The sequence below is a fragment of the Calliopsis andreniformis genome, unplaced genomic scaffold, assembly GCF_051401765.1.
Source record: "Calliopsis andreniformis isolate RMS-2024a unplaced genomic scaffold, iyCalAndr_principal scaffold0022, whole genome shotgun sequence".
In the NCBI taxonomy this organism is placed as follows: Eukaryota; Metazoa; Arthropoda; class Insecta; order Hymenoptera; family Andrenidae; genus Calliopsis; species Calliopsis andreniformis.
The window spans coordinates 4,370,985-4,390,525 of record NW_027480432.1 but is presented as its reverse complement, the minus strand read 5'-3'; the positions used below and the strand labels follow the sequence as shown (position 1 = coordinate 4,390,525).

Genomic DNA, 19,541 nt, shown 5'->3' with positions numbered 1-19,541 from the left:
AGTTTAATTCTTCCAGCAGGCTACAACTTTGCCCTTATAAAAACGTGCACCAGTTTCGTCCGAGAATGATATTCAAGGGAAGATGTGACCTGATTTGAGGGAAATGCAACCACTCTGGTTCCCAAATTCGCCTCTCCTCGTTAACGATTCCACGCCAGAGGGAATCCTCGATAAGATCTCAGCTCTGTCCTCGTTCTTTACAATCTTTCTTTCATTACTGCAGCCAGTAAGTTTCCCCTCACGAAACGGTCGAATACGCTCCTTATCCTCTTTTATTTCCCTTCGACGTGATGTAATTATTCGGAAGACGACCCCTGCGTGCACGTGCATCGCCGAATGGCATGCTAATTGTGCCTATTTGGGGATCCCCGAATCTCCTCTCCATCAAAGTCGCTTTTTCGGACAAATCGTCGGAATTCAATTTGTTAGGCTTCATTCGAAGCAGCCAATTCGACTAGATAATTGCCAAATCCTCGCAATTTCTCGAATACCACCCCCAATAAAAGAGACACAATTGCCAACTAATCCTCAGGAAAATCATGTAACCCCATAACTCACAAATCCCAAGGAAACAATTCGAGAAAAAAAAAATGTAAAACCAATTCCCATCAATTTCCAAAGCAAACTACCATCTCGCCAATTAACGCACTTACACCAATTACTCAGACAATTGGTTACACGAGGCGGTCGAAGTCGTTCAACACTGGTCGACGCATTACTCATATCCGTGGAAGCGATTGCGACCAGTTACGATTACGGCAATCAGCTCGGCGCAATTTATTTGCAGCGAATCGACGAGCCTCTGTAGAGAAACTGGCTAGGAGGGGTGGGGAGATCGATTCCCAGCGATGGCTCGATCGCGATATCTCTCTGGACAATTCATAAAGGCACCCTCGCGCGGCTGTTTTGTACCCGTCGAAGGATGGCCATCGGGGGTGGGTCGGGGGTTGCTGGTGCGCTGCGTGTGCGTGACTGGACGCGCTCGCTAGCCCTTCCGCGTTAACGGAAGCGAGTCGAAGCGGCGGCCGCCAATCTGATTGGCCCTATCCTTCTCGTAATTGCCTGTAGATCCCAATCGCGATTAGTCGGGAAATTAATACGGTTCTGGGCCTGGGATTTATGCGACTCTGACGTGGATTATGCATATACGATACCGGCGGCCACGGCAATAACCGCGTCGTTACGACGACGTTATCGCCGGGACGTGCGAGCTCGCTTCTGAAATCGCTGCCTTCTCGATTTTGCGGATAGGGATTGGCACGGTTTATCTACGCGGGATTGGTAATTGTATGAACTGCAGCTCGGGTGATTTTGTGGGGAATGTGGGCGAGGGCTTTGTCAGTAGCTTATAGGAAAATTTTGGAAGCCAGTCAGAGGTGGAGAAGTAGAGGTGTATGCAAGCATATTCAGATTTATTAGATTTGAAGTCTTCAGGTATCGAAATATTCAAATTTTTGAATATTCAAGTTTTCGAATTTTCAAATATTCAAATATTCGAATTTTTAAATATTCAAGCATTCAAATTTTTAGATATTCAAATATTTGATATTTGAAGTTCGTTTAGTTTCAAATTAAAACCAGTTCCAACGAAAACTATATCACCAGAGACTAACCCAATTCCTCTGGAGCCTCAGGAGTATCCCATGACAACCCTCTGCGATTCATTTCCGCCCGGAAATCTAGGTCGACGTACCTTCGCTCGGTTAACGACACAGTCGCCGCGGTGTTTCACGCGATTGATTGCTCCCTCCTTCTCGATCGAGAGCGGTCGTTTTCCAGCTTGAAAGAAGACGGCGGCTCAGCTGACTGCAGATGGACCGACAAAGAGAGCGTATCCACGGGTATTAGCGCGAAAGGGTGACCAGCACGGCATCCCTGGCGACGCAGGTCAACAGCCATTGTCCAACGGAATTACCACCAGCGGGCTCCTGTGATTAAATGCTTCCCCCTCTGCCCCCAGCCCTGGTTGGTCCTTGGAAGAGGGTGGAGAGGAGAGGCAGTGGGAACGTCGAGGGGGTGGCAAAGGGATACATGCATACCTATATATGAGGGCTGGCATCCCAGCATACCTATAGCTCCTCGAACCCTGCCAGAATCCCGGGGACCCTCACTCTCCCATGTTCAGTCGTATAATGCCCATTGTTTCGAGCATCCCACGCATCCTTGCTCTTGGACGCGATACCCAGAAGCCCACCTGAAATGCTCACGCCACGATACCCTGTGCCCGAATGCTGAAGCCAAATGGCTGCCTAAATGCACTCGCTGCGTCCTACCCCCGCTGGTGCTGGCATCGAGGAACGTGGCTTCGGTATTCAGGTGCAAATTTCCCGCAGAACGTCATTTGCAACTTCCGATCTTCCTGCGGCTGGGGGCTAGCCATTGTTGCTGGGATCTCGGTGATCGAGAGAACTCGACGGTCTGCGAGGGCTCGTGAGGACGATTATCGGCCTTTCAGGGCTGCAGGGTGTGAGGATGTTCGAAAGACGCTTGATGGTCATTGGTAGACGCTGTTTCAAGGGAATTTGGAGAGACTGGACACTCTGAGGAAAGTTCAATCTCTCGAAGAGTTGAATTCTAGTTTTGAGTGGGATGAGGAGTTTGACGAGGTGATTGATTTCATACTGAGGTTTGCTATAAACGAGCTTTATGTACAAACACGATCATTATCTCTATACAACGTGGTTCTACATTGATCTCTTCTTTCGGACACAATATATATTTCGTTTATGTACAAAACGTTATAAAGTTGCAAAGGGGAGAGTGTTAATTGGCAGTGGGTGGCGTCTCAGATCCATGGCCCGAGGCGGCTTTCTAGAACGTTGGCTGCATCCACGCGGCCCATCAGTCTTAAATGATTCAGGAGGTCTGCTAGAGCTGTGGCCTCCTGGTGCTTCGCCTCCCAGAGGTCCAGGATGTGCTCCGTTGGGCTCGCTTTCGTAGCGAAGTAATCGACGTATCTGAAAGCGAATCAGAATTACAGTTTAATGAGAGATCGCTGCTCTTTGATGGGAGATCGTTGGGAGATACCCACCGATCCACTTGCAGTCTTTGTGCAAGCATCCTCCAGTCGTTGCCTCGAGCGCTGGGCGGATCGAGGCACTGGCAGAGCTGCTTTCTCAGCGTTTTCGAGAATCTTCAACGAGTACAAAATTGGAGAAATGGATAACGTGAATATAGTCTAGAATAATGGAGTATAATAGAGAATTAATGATACCTGAAGGGCCTTGGAACGACAGACTCAGTTGACCTCGTAGAATTCTTCCCACGTAGAACGACAGAGGATTCTGTTTTCGTGGTCCTCTTTCCACTAGATCCGTTTCTCTTCATCAAATCTAAGTCGATCCTCAGGAACAGCGCGTGTTCCTCGAAACCACACTGACTGACTCGTAGTTCGAAGCTGAGCCTCACTTCGCCGACCATTTTCTCGATCCTGAAGGATCTTCTCACACTCATCCTAGTCGTGGACCAGATTCGACGATGGGGAACCTCCTGGCGCTCCACGAAACCACTTTCCCTGTCTTCCAAATCGATACGAAGCGGTGAACTACCTGCTCTGAGGCCTAGCACTCCTTGATCGATTCTAGTTCCGCCTGATCGGCGCTCCTGCATTAATTGAGAAATAAATAGTTCATTTAACACTCGATTTCTTAATGAATAGAGAATTTGAGGTAATGTAAAATATAAAAAGAGTTTTCCCAAGTTTGGAGAGCAGTCCCGAACCAACCTGCTCCATCAGCATCTTAAACGCTGCCTTGGTGTCCTCCATCAAGTGGCACCTGATATGATCTCTCTCTCGTGTCAAGAAAACCACCACACAAATCCTCTTGACAGCTAATCCCGGAGCCACAGTAGAGTTCTCTCCAGCAACCGCGTAGACGCTAGGCGTCTCAGTAACCAAGAACACTCCAGAGTGGTCCAGCTGCGCAAATGGTTGTCCAGGGAGGTTGATAGGTTCCCCACCCAGCGTTAAAATCTTCCGCCACATCGACGTGGAGGTCACGTTGGAACTGGTCGACGAGTTAGTAGAGTTATTAGAACGAGTCTCCAGATCCAGGTCAGTGGACCAAAGACTCAGTTCCCAGTTGCCAGTCCTTAATTCAGCACAGTGCTCAAACTGCAGGATCACTGGTTTCACTAGATCGATACCATTCGGCCCACAAGCAACCACTGCAGATAGCAGGGTTAAACCAGGAGGCAGGCTAGGCCTCAGAGAGTCATCCCCCAGGACAGCCAAATGCAAACTATGCCTACGGCCACGGGAAATCGCCCCTTCAGGGACAGACATAGAGACCCCAGCCTCTGGGACCACAAGCAGGGCACCTTGCTCGTCCACAATGGCTCTCACAATGAATCCACCAGAATCCTCGTGGCTTTTATCTTCCTCTCCGAGTCTCTCATCATCGTCGTGGTCGTCGTCGTCATCGTTGGTGCTCTCTGGGTTCGCCTGACACGTGGACCCTGAACACCAAGGACCCATTGCTGTCTAATTGAAACAGAATTATCTCCAGAAGGTTAATATTGACTTCTTACGAGAAGATCGACCTTCCTCGTTGTCAGACAAAACCCGACCCTTCTGCGAGTTCCTGCAGGATGACCTGGTGACCGAGGAACTGGGCGATGGTCTGGTGGTCGAGGGCAGGGAGAGTTGTGGCACGTCGTAGTGGTGCTCCGAGCAGGACCTGTGTATTGTCAGACTTTCAACGGGGGAAAGGGATCGATCGGGGGTAAACTCCTCGAGGCTCGTTTACCTAGGCATCCTAGCAGCATTCGACTCATCGATCACCTGCTCCAATCGCCTGTCCATGGAGAACCCTGACCTCTCGTTCTTGGACACCACTGACTTGGCCAGGTCACCAGGTCGCCGGAAGTCGAGTCTCGCTACGCCGTACAAAGCGTGCATCCTCTCCTTCCGACGCATCAGCTTGACGAAGAAGATAGTTGCCAGAGCCAGGATGATCGCTGCCAGGCTCAGGATGATCCACAGAGTCAGAATGTTCCTGTGATCGATCGACCTAGCCGCTGCGATACACATAGTTTCAGAAGCACGTTCTAAAACTGGCACAGAGTGCTGCTGCATTTACCTTCTTTGAACACTCGTGGTCCATCCTGTCCGAGAGCTGCATGCATGAAAAGTGACTTAGTCTAAGGAACAGACGTGATTTCGGGTCTCCGCGTCTTGCTGGATCACGGTCGCCTTATCTGCGAGCTTAACAAGCCGAACGTGCCTGAACTACGCCAGCATCGCGACGTTAATCTTTCCAGAGTTCAACTAACGATCCACTCCGAAAAATTACCTAAATCCCGAGATTCCAAGAATTTCGCGCCTCTCACCTAACAATGGGAGTGTTTGCAGGCTTCCAACGACCGGTTAATCGAAGACGATTACGCTGCAGTTCGTCTGAATGGGAGATCGAAATCTTTCTGCGAGTCATTATTAATTTAAATCGCGAGTCGGGGGCCGAGTTACTCGACAATGAGGGAACAAAGGGGAAAAGAAGCGGCGCAGGGCCCAGCTGGAGCTCACCATTACATCGATCCGCGGCACAGGACTCGACGATGACGTCCTTGCCTTGACAGGGACGACCGCCGTTGCTCGGCGGGGGGTCGTTGCAGGATCTCCTCCTCACTCTGGAACAATCGGGACCGCATGCAGACCACGAGGACCAACTTGACCATCTGCCGTCGACCGCTGAAAGCAACGGGTGAATTTGAAAATCACGATTAAATCTCGGTTATCAGATTCGTCGTGGCACCGTCAGGAACGCTGTTGCATTCCAAACACAGCCCGCCTCGTCTCTGTATTTTGAAGACCTCGTTTCTGATAGTGTCGTCGAGACGATAGGGGAGAGTCTGGTTGGGGCTGTTTGATGTGCCATTGTTACTCTCGCGATTAAATGCTCGTGGCCTCGCTTACCGGGGCAGGAGGGATTGCACTCGACCCTTTGCGTCGCTGGACCTGGACAGGACTGACCCCCATTGATAGGCACTGGGTTCGTGCACGTCCGTGTCCTCTTTTGTACGCCTCGGCCGCAACGGGTGCTGCAGTCCGACCATCCTGACCAGGAGGACCACCCGCCGTTCACTGGGAACGAGTCCAAAAGAAGCTGATCGTTATGAGAGTCGAAGCTTTCCTCATTCGAGGATGCAATCGAGGATCACTGGATTTGTCAATTGGCTAGATCTTCAAGTCATTGAATTTTTGATTCAGAGTATCATTTTAAATATTCTTGAAAAAATTAAGAGATGAAGAAATGAAGAAACTATTTTCACGTGAAAAATTTTCAAACCTCTCCGTACAGCATCTCAACATATTCATCATAACAAGAAAACCCCACACATCCATATTCTATCCAATTATCGATACATCCAGGTATGCAGGTGCACCCAAGTCGAAGCCAACGTGCCCGCAAGCATTTCAATATTCATGTCCTTTCTCTGAATTCGCAAGAGGTCTCACCGTAAACCGTCAGCACAGCCGGTTCACTGACCCTCCTGGCAGCGATGTTCTCAGCTACGCAAGAGTAATTCCCCTGGTGTCTGAGCTCAGCCTCCCCCAGTATCAGGTGTCCTTCAGCGGTCTGGACGAAGTTACCAACAGATGACACCTCGTTGGGGATGCTGTCCGGGATAGAAGACAGCGGCGTGGAGGTGGTGATCGTCTCGAGGGGCGAGCCATTCTTGAGCCAGTAGACCTTGGGCTGTGGCACCCCTAATGGTGGGGTGCAGCGCAGCTCAGCGTTGCGGCCAGCCTCGACGGACAGCGAGTAGGGTGGCGACAGGAAATGCTTCTTCAGGTCTGCCTCGGCAGCGGGAATTTTTTTTTTTTTTAATATTCGAGGGAAACACGGGCACTAGAGGTCGACGAGACATGGTACAGAGGAGAATGGAAGGGGAAGAGGGAGTAGGGCACTCAGCGATATTAGGGCGCGCGTATAAATGCAAGGGCGCTTTCATGGGCCGCGTCTATACTGCGCGCTAGTAGGAAAGGCGGAAAAAGATTTCGCCTCGATCCGCGGGCACGAGGGTGGCTATTCGTCCGGCCAGCCACTGGCTATGGCATATTATTCGGTGCGCCGTGTGTACCGCGGCAAAATAGGTGCCTTTATGGCCGTCCGTGAAGAGCGGCGTGCAATGGCACAGCGGGAACGCCGATCCACCTACCCAGCTACATTCTTGCTCCCTGCGGACGTCTAGACTACTTTCGACCCGATGCCATATTGCACGACCCCGCGGGCTGCTTTTAATATGCCCGTGAATGGGAAATATGAACGATTAGATGCGCCGCGTAACGTTTATTGGAACAGTCTGGTTACTGCCAGAGGAAAACGAGGTGATCGTCCCTTTCTCGTTAGCGTGGATTCTCGCCTGTGCTGTTGCATCATTTCATCTAATTAACACGTAACGATTAACTATGAGATGGCTGGTGTCTTAATCCTTTATGTCCAGGACGTCTGCGATACTTTCATATTGCGGCTGATAGGATTTTGTTGGTGATCTGGATAGGAAAATGACACATCCTGGGATTTTTAATTTTGAGATATTTGGACAAGTTGATGACAAGAGTGAGCTATTTTTTCTTGAACTATCAGCAAATGGAATATTGAAGAAATGAAGAAATGAAGAAATATTCTATGGAGTTCAAAAATAAGCATCTGAACAGAAGAAACGAAAAAGACTAACTTTTAAATACGCAGCTTCTTTTAGAATCTTGTGTCTACTTCTTTGAGATCATTGTGGGACAAAAACATGTAAAATTGTTACATGCTTTTTGAAGTGTTTTCCTAAATACTCATGGCATCCTTTCGACGACAGTAGGGCCGATCGATATTCCGCGTATTCAATTTCGAAAGCACGTCCGTTTCCTGTTTGCACGCAAACACCGATTTAATTCTGCTTCCTGTTTGCCCCGCGTGTTTGCGCGCCGCGCCGCGACGCGTCTGAATGAAAATTGCTCTTTCGACGCGAGCACGTGGAATTTCGTTTTCGACGTCCGTCCAGGATAAAGCTTCCTTGCATCGATCAAAGGAGATCGAAGCTCGCATTAGAATGAACGTAATTTACGAATTCAACTTATTCAATGCCTTCAATGAAACAATTTCTGAAAACTACAGTCCAGTGCAGGATGTAAAACAACGTTCCCTAAACTCAATGGCAATAATTTGGCCATCATCCAACTATACGAAATTTCATCAACGATTCAACATTGACCCTATCCACCCTCCCACATTAACGAGCACTGACACTGCGTCAGAGTCAATGAAAACAGCACGCGCACGGCAATATAGATACAAAAGAATGAAGGTCCCACAGAGGCGCAACTTGAATACCGAATCGCGCGGTTCACAGGTTACCGTTCCAATTTGCATGGCAATGATACACCTTTCAAAAAAGGAAGGGAATCATAGTACAGGCCGCGTGGGTGGGGCGGGGGGGACGATCCTGTATTCACAGGTGTTTGCCCGCGATAGAATATCGATTAGATTTTCGGCCACGGTTTACGCATCACGAGATACCCGATGAAAACAAGCGGCCAGCAGGGTGGCTAACCCTCGTCGACAGCGAAGCTTACGAGAGTGAATTTCGCGTCGGGTATCTCGGAAACCCCTGTTCGAGAGTCGACTGCCGCTAATCGGGTTAATGAAGTTACGTTTTATGACCGATTCCAGGTGCTATAGTCGCTGTCGGCCGTTTTCTCTCGTTCGACCGCAGCCAAATCCCTCTTTCTCGCCACCCCCTACGCTTTGCCTCGAATACGGCACAATTACGCGTTCATTCGCGCCCTCAACCCTCGGTTCACCCTCGTCTCTCGTTCCGCTCGTACTACCCAAATTATGGAAACTATTATTCGGGGATGTTCTTCTTGATTGCATCCCCTGGTTACGTTCATCGATGAAACTGCGTGCAGTGAGATTTTCGTATTGGCAGGGGGTGGGTTCTTTGAATAATCCTCTGGAAACTATGCTGTTTGAAAAAGGATATGTTTTGTAGAGGGATATCAGAATCTGGAATCTGGGATATTTTTTTAGGGGATTTTCCCTCCCTTTAGGTGTCGTAAAAAAATTGGAAATGAGGGTTAGAGACCCCTCTGCGTTGTTACAGAGTATCATGATTCAGAATTGAGTCACACTATCATAAACAAGTTAATATTCGCGAACCCTCCGCAATTCTCAATGTCTCCTCCGAAAGGGAGGAAAACTGCCTGGGTATTCTCAATCGTTTCTTCGTTTCCATCCCCATGAAATGGCTTCAGGGGACACATTGTCGCCAGGATTCAACGATATAACCCACAGTTTTATCAAATCGTGGCAACTAAACAGATATACGACCATTTTTATTTTTACTGGAGAATGGGGGTGTTTGGCGAGTATACTACGTCCTCACATCTCAACTTGAGAACAATTTTTCTTTCCTTAGCTTCTAGGGACATTACGATAGATATTATGACCCGCGAATTTTTTCACGAAGAATAATTGACGATGAATAATACTACTTTTAGTATTAAAATTACAGCGCAATCGGCAGCGAAGATATTATAAAAAGCGCACGAGTCAGTCTCGTTAAAGCATGGCAAGGGGTTAAAATTCCCCCTGAGAAATTCAAAAGGCATCCACGCTTCCCATGAAGGAAGGCTGAGGGAAAGGGTACCAAAGGGCGCGAGGGAGAGACAGCGCGAGAGTAGTGGAGAGATTGGAGTGTTCTCTACTTACAGGCGACCTCAACCGTAGCAGGCTGCCCTCGAATCTGACCCGGTCCCGACCACGCCACGCACTCGCACTTGAACCTGTCCCTACCGAAGTACTCCTCGACCTCGTTCTTCGTCACGTTCAACTCGACCTCGACGACCCTCGTCCCTGTACGAGGGTCGACAAAATCCTGCTGCTGCGATCGCTCGGTTCGGTCACCGTTACACCGGAAGTACACCTGCGAACCGACGGGAATAAGGTGCCAGGGGATTGGAGCAGCTCGCAGCGCGCGACAAATCCAGGCGAGTCGAGAACGAGCTCGCCTGCGTTTGAGTGGTTAATAAGGCTCGAGTGGAAAATGACGGCCAGGTGGGCCCTGTTCCGCGGGACGCGTGAAACGGAACAGGGCCAAAAAGCTGTCCACCGAGGGTAAAGTGATCCTTCTACGCCACTTTGTTTCTCCTTTTCGACACACCTTGGATCGCATTGTTCCGCGAGCAAAGAGTCGCCTGTGAGACGGATTTTCACGTGCCGGTTTCTTTTCAAAGTGGTTCACAGCTTGGGGGTAATTTCAAGGGGATCGGGGGTGGAGAGATTGTTGGGGCTTTGGCACTTGAAGATCACAGGGGAAAAACACAGAGGAAGTCATTTTTATTGATTTTCTATTTATATTGAATTTTTGAAATTTGATCTCTTGTGATCTTCATTGATTAGTATTTTCTTTAGAGGGTCTATAAATACCTACATAATATTTTACACAAATGTTTTTTCAGTTTTATTAAAAATTGACTTGGCTGAGAATATATCTGTCTAACGATATTCTTGTTATGTGTCTCTTCCTTAGTAAGTAGAACGTACTTTTTAGACGTACCTATTTTTTCTAATTATAAGGGAGCTATGTGTAGCTATAGTGTCTTCCACATAAATTTTCTATGCAAGCTTGGAGACAGTAAGCGAGTTTCGAGACTTCACACGCTTGCAAGTTTAGTTTCCATACCTGAAGGGCATGTGCAGCTCGACAGTGTAGGGTAGCCGGCTTCCCCTTTACAACGAACGTGTCGACAGGCTCTGCCAGGAAGATCGGCAACGAGCCACCAGCGATAAGATCGGTGTCGCTGGTTATGGTCGCGGTTTCACCGTAGTCACCGTAATCGTACTCATCCACTGGATAATTCTCCTCTTCGTCCTCTTCTGCATCGTCCTCCTCCTTCGTATCTGGAACAAAATAGTAGACATTGACTCTTACGCTCTGCAAGTAGTAGCAATAGATGTGACAAATTCGGCTAATAAGGGAAACGCGTGTGTGTCATCTCTATGAATTTTTCTACTGAGCCAAACAGATCCACTAACAACTTCTGAATTCACAATACTACATATACAAGAGTAGTAATTTCTGTAATAATTTCTATGAGGAGCTATCACCTCCAGGAAAGAAAAAAGTCAATTCATAGAACATAGAAATTAACGAAAAGCCTAGAAAAAATATAAAAACCACTTCTTCGCACAGATTCATAAATTTCATTCTCTCACTTAGCCTCTTTCGTATTTATATCGAAGCTGTCTTAAAAATCGTCGACTTCCTCTCAGCATTTCCATTCCTACGCATCCACCTGAAGCCCAGCACGTCGAGCATCGTTATCCCCTTAACTTATTACCCCGCGAGCGGTCGATAAGGATCGCAGATCTGCAGGCGGATTTGAAGGGGTTAATTCAGCGAGCGAAACGAGGCGCGAGAGATCTCCGCCGCGCTTCCCTGATGATCTTGGCCGCGTTAACAAGTGAAACGACGTCCGGCCGATCGGGCGTGCTCAGGGAGGGTCGGTGCGCGGTAAATTTAGACGTCGCGCGATGGAAACGGCGGGGCCTGGTTTAATGGCGCTCGCGGTTGCTGGGGGGAAGGGATTTTACGTCGTGTATCAGTCAGCGGGATCCAGTCGCTTAAGAGATCTCTTAGTCTTTGCGCTCGGTGTACGCGATGCTCTCGCTCCCCTTTGCCATCTCGCGTTAAGCTCGCGCGGGAAGTTTATTGCCTGCGCGCGAGTAGGCGATCGTGCCTCTTGTTTGACTCGGAGCTGTAAACCGTAGGAGACCAGCGGAACGACGATTACCCCGTGGCTGTCACGCTTACGGGAAAACATGTCACGATTTCGAGCCCTGGGCTTTGTAGGATATCGGGCTGCACGCGTAAATTCCGCGCGCGAATTTATCTCTGTCGAGAGGGGGATACTTGCAGGGGACACTTTGCCCGAAGTTGTAAACTTCGAGCGAGGCCTGGACCCGCGTCGAAGATGACCAGCTAGGTGACGTTGGATTTTATTGTCCACGGTTCGTGAAACAAGCTTCTTTGTGTCGCGACAGGATTTTGTTTCCTTCGTTTCGTGCTACGTGTCGGCGGAGAGTGGAGAACAGGTGATTAATTTTGCAGATTTTATTTGCAGCGTAGATTTATGTCCAGATTTCTTTTTCGTGTTGAAGGTGATTAATTGCAGCTGCCACGATGGGGCGGGAACCAAAGTGGGGTAGTTCGTTTTCATTATTTTCCATTAATGTGGGGAGCTTGGCGGTATCAAAATGTACGCAGATGGCGACAGTGACGAGAGATTCTTCAATTTGTGGTACTATGATTTGTTTTTAACTCTTTTTTAGGAAGGTGGTTCTAATCATCGATAGATAGTCCTTATAACTTTGTTCTGTGACTTTAGATTTGTCTGTTTCTAGTGGATATTTCGAATTCGAATATTTTCCCGCTTTGAAACATAAATCAAATTTCAATCCTTTTGAAAAAATAAATTCTCTCAATTTAGTATTTGAATTATCGTGTCTTGAGTCGATTTCAAGAAAGTGTAATAAAATAAATTAAAAAATTGATAAAACAAGGTGCACAGTATCTGATATACATTTTATCAAAAGTGACTAATAAACAGAGCTCCACTACACGCAACGCGAACCCGCCAAAAATTCACGATCAAATCCCGCGATTAAATCACCCACAACCACGTCCCATCATCTGCACCTTAAATCCAACTACCATCCCGAAGATCCGCCGACAATCAACTCAACGATCCTTACTGTGTAGCGTGCTGGCCAGGCGAAGCAGCGCCAGAAGCAGTATGCAGATCTTCACCTCCATCCTAGGCTCACATCTCACTGAAACCGCCCAGAATCCCACCGTCAGACCCCAAAACCCAATAATCACGACAAACTTCGTCCTCTCAGAGTCCCGTACGCGTTACACGTGGCCACGGTTCGAACATCTCTGTCCCTCAGAGTCACGAGTCAACGTGGTCCTCATCGAAGCCTCTACCGATAGATCCATCGTTCACTCAAGATCCAAATGCAACGAGTTATCGACATTTCAGTAGCAGGCGATACTAGTCACCCCTCCCTCACGTCCCTCTCCCCATACATATGAAAACTCGGGGAGAAGTAAAGACACTGGTCGCTAATTAGTCCCAGTTGCGAACTACATGGCAAGAGGGGGTGGCTGGCACTTGGTCGGCCGCACTTCCGTTCAACCGTGCAAACGGGGATGGGTCGAGAGAGGGAACGGGAGACACGTGACTGGTGGCAGTGGGTCCCCCGTGGCGGACGAAAAATGGGAAAGGAACCAGGGGGTTGGCAGTGGCTGGAGGGTTGCTGGCTGCGCGATGCTCGCGGCTCGGCACGCGGTAGACGACTGAACTTGCCGACGTGCGCGCACCTCTATATATACATATATACACGTCTCACTTCGATACCGTCGCTCTTCTTCATCCCCTTGTCGTCGGGGGTGGTGGTGGCGACGCCGCCACTGCCGGCGGAGAGAGTGGCTGCTCGGTGGTGGTGTGCTCGTGCCGACGCCGGAGGCTGCGCCTTCTTCCGCGAGCGCCGATCCTCCTTCCGGCTAAATCGCCGCGGGACGAGCGCGCGCCGCGCCAAACATTTCCACTCGATTGTCTTATTTACGAGTTACTCTTCTCACGAGGGAACCGACTGAACGTAATAATAGTCGAACGCGGGGCAAAGTTCCAGGGGGTGGTACCTCTCGCGACGATTCGTGGACCTTTGTGCTCTTTATTGTAGAGTGGGGGATGCTGAGGAGTTCTTTATTCTGATGAGGTGTCTGTTCGATTTTTCTTTTTGGAGAAGAGATAAGAGAATTATGAGGTTTACGAAAGGGTGTAAATTTGAGGGTGGTTTATGGAAGAATGTGTGTTCTCTTAGGTGGTCCTCAGGGAATTGGAATATTGAGCGAGTATACGATGTACAGTAGATGCTTCTAGAGAGCCAGGTACTTTTTCCATTATTGAGATGTAGTTTGAGATATTTAAAACACCTGAAAAGTGAACGTTGCATTTCTGAAACACTAGCAATACTTCAGTTCTTCTTTTCGAATAATTTACGAACTCCTCGATAAAAAAAGAAATTTCCATTCTTCCCGCTTTCTCTATTTAACTTTCACCACTTCCCTGCAGCCCCAATCCCTGTCCCACTTTTCCCGCAATTTGCTCGTCAGACCGCGTCGGTTCACATCCTCAACGCAAACCATGCATTAAAGTCAACTCGAATCAAGACGCGACCTTGACACGCTCCTGCCTCGAGGATCCAATTTTCCTCCCCTTTATTCTCTGAATAACGCGCGGGGTCATTGTTGCCGCTCCCTGTTCGGCAGCTGGGTTAGACCGTCGAGGATCGAATGAATATCATCGAAGCGAACGAACGGTCGGGTTGCACGCGGGAGAAGAGATCGTCGAAGAGGATCCTCGCGGGAACGTATGGGATTTCTGACCGGTCGATCACCGCCGATCCGTTCGAACGTGAAATCGGATCCAACCACGGGAACGAGGTTAGAGAGCGTCGATCCTCGGTCTGTGTCTTCGCTAGAGGAAAGGAGGGTGTAACGGTAAACTAGCTTCCGAATCGGTTGGTTACGCGTCTAAGAAACCGACACCGCAGCAAGGGTTACGTGTAAATAAATCGCGTCGAGGGGAACTGTTTCCGTTCTGTCTTCCCCGTTGGATTAACCTCTGACGACGCTGTGGACACGTTGGCTTGCCTCTCTGTGCACACGTTCACTCGCTTGTCTGTGCAGAACGTATCAATTCCACTGATTTGAGACGATGATCGATTGGGGGACCTTTGGGACTCGGCGTTGTGGTGATTCAGGGGAAGGCACTTGCGTTCAAATTTTAGGGTTTAATGGAATATTGGAACTTAAATTTTGTCTCTGATGGCTTGAGAATTTAGGAATTGGAGGGTTTAAAATTTAGAGGTTTATGGGAGATTTGTAAACTTGGGGACTTCGAGATTGGTGATTTCAGAATTTGTAATTATTTGAATATTTGAAAGTTGGAATATTTGAATATTTGAAGTTTTGAATTTTTGAATATTTGAAAGTTTAAAAAGTAGTCTATTTTCCAAAGAAACATCAGAAAAAGGGACTCACCTAATGAAAAAATCTAAAGAACCCCTTTCAACCATCTCTTAAAGACCCAAACTTAATCAATTCCGATACAAGATCACTGGCCCTCAACTCCCACCCGACAATTAAGATCTCAGTATCCCACAATTCCTCTGAGGGAAGCCGAGGAACAACTTGGAACAATCTCCATTCCAGTATCCCCTCGACTGCTCATAATTAATGCCACCCTCGCAGCAAAGGATTACTAAACTGGCAAAGATTACGCGGAAGTGCAAGCATTCGAGAGAGCTTCTCTATCAAGGATTCCAGCATCGAGTCTGCGGCTCGCGAAGACGCCAGGGTCATCTTAATCCAGATAAACGTGTGTACATATAGGTCCGAACTGGCTGGCCCGTCGAAGCTTGACTTACGCCGATGGCCTTCCCTGGCAGATGGTTATCGCGCTACTTCACGAGCAGCCTCCACCTTCGAACCCATGAAAGTAAGGTGTATCGGTCGCTTAAGCGATTCAACGTAAACACACGTAGCAATTTGTCCAGGGGTTTACGTCGCCCTCGGGAGAGCTGGATCCACGCGCCTCCACACTAGGAGAGGGGGCTGAAAAGGCAGGGGCGATGGGGGGAGACAGAAGGAGAAAGTGGTAGCAGGGGGAGAACAAAGAATAGAAGAGAGACCAGAGGAGGGGCAGGAAAAGAATGAACAAGAGTCGCGCGGAAAAAATAAGGATAGAAGAGAAACGATAGGAAGGGAGGGACGAGACAAAGAGGGTGGCTGAGGGCGGATCGAGGGAAACAATCTGCCCAGCGCTGTCTCACTTAGCCTGAAGGTGGGTCGAAGAAAACAACGGGAAGAAAGGCAGTCAGGCTCCTCGACTAATTGCGATCGCTAATTTCGCGCCAGGACTACAGGCTAGAATCGTGGGGAGGAAAGATGTGATCCTCCAGCGTGTGGGAGTACGAAGTGTGCGCGGACCTTCGCGTACAGTGTACGTGTTTGAATAAATTACCGCGCGCTTGTTCCTTGTGTAGCACGTGACATATCATGTTAAATCGAGATAAGCGGCGGTTGGAATTATTAACGCGCTCGCCTCGAGCCCTGACGAGCCTCCGAGCGCGTTTAACCCCGCGGATGCTTATTGGAAAGAGGAGGGGCACGCGCAGGACCGTCGCGGGGGAGGATGTTCGCGTGATTTGCGACGTCACCCTTTGTGCCCAGACCTCTTCTCCTGCTGGTTGTCTTCCTTCGCTGCAGACCCTGAAATATTCACGCTGAGGCCGTTTCCGTGTGGCGAGGATGTTGAACGCTAGCAATCTGCGAGATGACTGAGAGGAATTGCTACTCGACTGAAAACTTGGGGTGGCTGAGAGGGTGGAAGCTAGATGAAAAGAATTCTTTTCTAATATTCTTCAATATTTCGACTTTATAAGTATCCAAAAATTCATGAGCACTTATATTTGTCGTTAAAGAAATATTTGTCCGTCTTTTGTTATTTTATTCCTTTTGGATAAGAGTAGTTAAAAATGAATAGCGCTCAGGCTTGGTATCTAATTCCATTGAAGCAGTTTTTCGAAGCCATTAAAGAAACAATATGCACCACTGCACAAACAGCCCCATAAAGTTCCATCAAGCTGATAGGCGGCGTTGTCGCCTGCAATCGGCAGCGGTGCACGAACGAAATAACGAAAGCGCAGTGTCAAGAGACGCGCCGCGATGATTACGTGTAAACAAAACGGTTTTACGCTACGTAATGGCGTTTCGCGTCATTAAACACGAATATCGACGATCTCGTTTAAATCGGCCCCCGTTAATTGTATCCATGAACAGTAAACAGAAATGACGAGCGGACGCGTAACGATGGGCTTGATCATTAAACACGGATAATCCGTGTCGCCGCGTTACTGGCGATGCTCACGTTGCAGAAGGTGGAAACCGCCTAGGAACACGAGATTTCGAACCGAAGGCGCCGCAGGTGCCATTTTCGCGATTTGGCACACTGCGAGCAGATTGAAATAGCGTTTAGCTTGACTGGAGCTTGAACTCGATCGGCTGCCATCAGAGATCGATTAGTATTTAATTCCTCTGCGTTCGTGCCAGTCAATCTTATAATTCAATACCTTCACCGAAAGGAGTCGAGGAGTTGGCGATTTCACTTTAATTCGAGTTCTGAAACACTTATCGAGGCAATTTGTCTGGAAATAGAATGGATAGTATCGATCGAGGCATTGTCTTAGAACGTGTTTAGTTCCCTGCGTTCCACCGCCTGTCTATCCGTCTTCCTGATGTATCGACGTTTCGAGTATCCTTGTCTTAATTTCTGAGGATTTTATTGCCTTGGATTTTCACCCTTTGATGGCCCTCCAAGTGAGGAGAAAGAAGAAAAGCCAGATGCAACAGCTGACATTGATAATATCACTGGATCCCTAGCAAGCTCTGCATTTCAAGCTGTTCTCCATCTCTCCCATCAAACACACCGTCGTCTTACGTCACGATTCCCCTGACGCGCGGGCTGCATATCATGCAACATCCACTTGTCAGAGTCCCATGATGTCCATGATTGCCTGCGTGCATCTTACATAACGTATCAGTGTTTATTCCAGCTGCTCTACATAGAAGCCGCTTCCTCGACAGGAAAAGTTTCGCGCGTGAACTTAAATGTCCCCCTTGTCACAGAGACACTGCCTTCCGGAAATAGTTACAGGTTACATAAAAGCGATCCACTTTAGCGTCGTGCATCGCAAATGCTCCTACAGCTGCACAAATACGTCGATTCGCGGACATCGTACGCAAACCTATCGATCATGAGGGACCGAGGAAGCAGCTTTGTACCAGCAGATCGATTCCTTCTAAGGGGTTGAGTTCGTGCCTCTCATATGAAACTCCTTAATATTTCAAGGGGCGTGCAGCTGTTGTCTTCGCAAACTCGAGAAAACCCGCTGCTCTGCTCTTACATCGCTGCTGGTGACGAAACTGGATAGAAGAGACTGGTCGAGAGGGTGGAAATGAAGAGGAAGGGGGCGGGGTGTGATGGAGGGGTGGGCGATAGGTCTCGGTTTCGACGTCGTCGTTTAAGATGCGCCTCGCCGAATATTATTAATTCAACGACCGCTAAGAGGGGTCCGCGGTTCGACCACGAAACGCTACAGCGTGATACTTATTAGCCATCAGCTATTCATGGCGGAACTTCTTGTGCGCGAACCGACGCACTATTTGCGCTGCATATTTGGGGCTTGAGGGGGACTGTAGAGGGAGTGAGGTGGAGGTAGGGTGGAGGGTGAAGAGGAGAAGAAAGGAGGATGATGGAGAGAGGGGAAATGGGACAAAAGGGAAAGGGACTAAAAAAAGAGTAGAATGATTGTTGTAAAAAAATTAGAAGATATTTAATGAAACTGTTCCTTGAAACTAGTTATCAATTTGAAGAAATTGTTCACTGTTTTTACAAGTTCAATTCCTTTATTATTTTTCCATTACTTTATTATTTATACACCCCTTTATTATTTTGTTCTGGCACAACCGTTCAATATTTCTTCATCTCCTCATCTCTGCATCTCTTCATTTCTTTAATGTTCTCGAGACGAGAAAGATACATGCTGGAACCTGCTGTGTTCATGAAAAAGAATAAACCCTCTCTCTCAGATAGTTTCACAACCTAAATTCATGCTTCAGTAACTACCTCACCTGTTCCCTAACCGAGAGAAGCTTGCGCCTGTAAAATACCACAGACGAATTCCGCTGGAATAACGTGGTCGATTTTCGTGATCCCTTCACGAGCATTTCGTGTCCGTAACTCTCGTCTCGTAGAGATTTTACGAGGGTGTCCAGGCGGCCGAAACTGCAAGTATGCCGATACACGTTCACAGGATATACGAAGAACGTGCAGCGGCAACCAGGAAGTGGAATTCAGTCGAAGGGGTTACATTTTCCCTCGGTCGCATAGGTTTGCATGATCGACACCGCGATTGGATCGTTGTTCATATGCTAGGGTCGATACTGCCGTAAGTATATACCTTGCACTGTGGTTATAGTTCCTCAGGAAAAATTACTATCTTCGACTAGCCACTCGCGACAGTGTATAGTTGTCGTACAACACGATCACTAAGCCAGAAACGGAACGCATTGTTCTTGGTACTACGCTTGATGTTTTATTTACAAGTGTCCCCTAGTTCTAAATTCTCCCTGTACAGTTATAGAAACGCAACGAGACATTATGCAGAAGTTCCCATACGCCTTCTATAATCGGCAACTTTCAGGTCTGAACTTCTCGGTCTTCCATGAGTTCCTCTTTTTACCTATGCCTTGGAAGCTTCTCTGGAATAAGCTCAAAGCCGTCTTATGAATGTTGCAACTGGGGAACACTCGCAGATTCACCTGAGGATACCGCGAGCCCAGAAATCGGAGGAAACCGATATTAATCCCTTGATTCAGAGACTCCACGCGAAAGGCAGTTTTCTGGTCCTTGA

General features: G+C 48.3%; 1 protein-coding gene across 2 annotated transcripts; it reads right to left on the bottom strand.

Moving 5' to 3' along the window:
• Window positions 1-2,638: 2,638 nt before the first annotated feature.
• On the bottom strand, window positions 2,639-12,919 carry LOC143186817 (netrin receptor UNC5C). Of its 2 annotated transcripts, none has more exons than XM_076390603.1 (13): window positions 12,753-12,919; window positions 10,681-10,898; window positions 9,708-9,921; window positions 6,458-6,796; window positions 5,915-6,082; window positions 5,525-5,689; window positions 5,082-5,117; window positions 4,749-5,019; window positions 4,531-4,679; window positions 3,725-4,458; window positions 3,215-3,603; window positions 3,032-3,133; window positions 2,639-2,957 (listed from the first exon to the last, which is right to left on the bottom strand). In XM_076390603.1, exons 1-13 carry the CDS (start codon window positions 12,811-12,813, stop codon window positions 2,786-2,788), a joined length of 3,018 nt encoding a protein of 1,005 aa, XP_076246718.1. In that variant the 5' UTR covers window positions 12,814-12,919; the 3' UTR covers window positions 2,639-2,785. The 2 variants fall into 2 exon arrangements, with proteins under 2 accessions (XP_076246718.1, XP_076246719.1); XM_076390604.1 differs by having other exon boundaries at window positions 4,543-4,679.
• Between the last annotated feature and the right edge of the window lie 6,622 nt (window positions 12,920-19,541).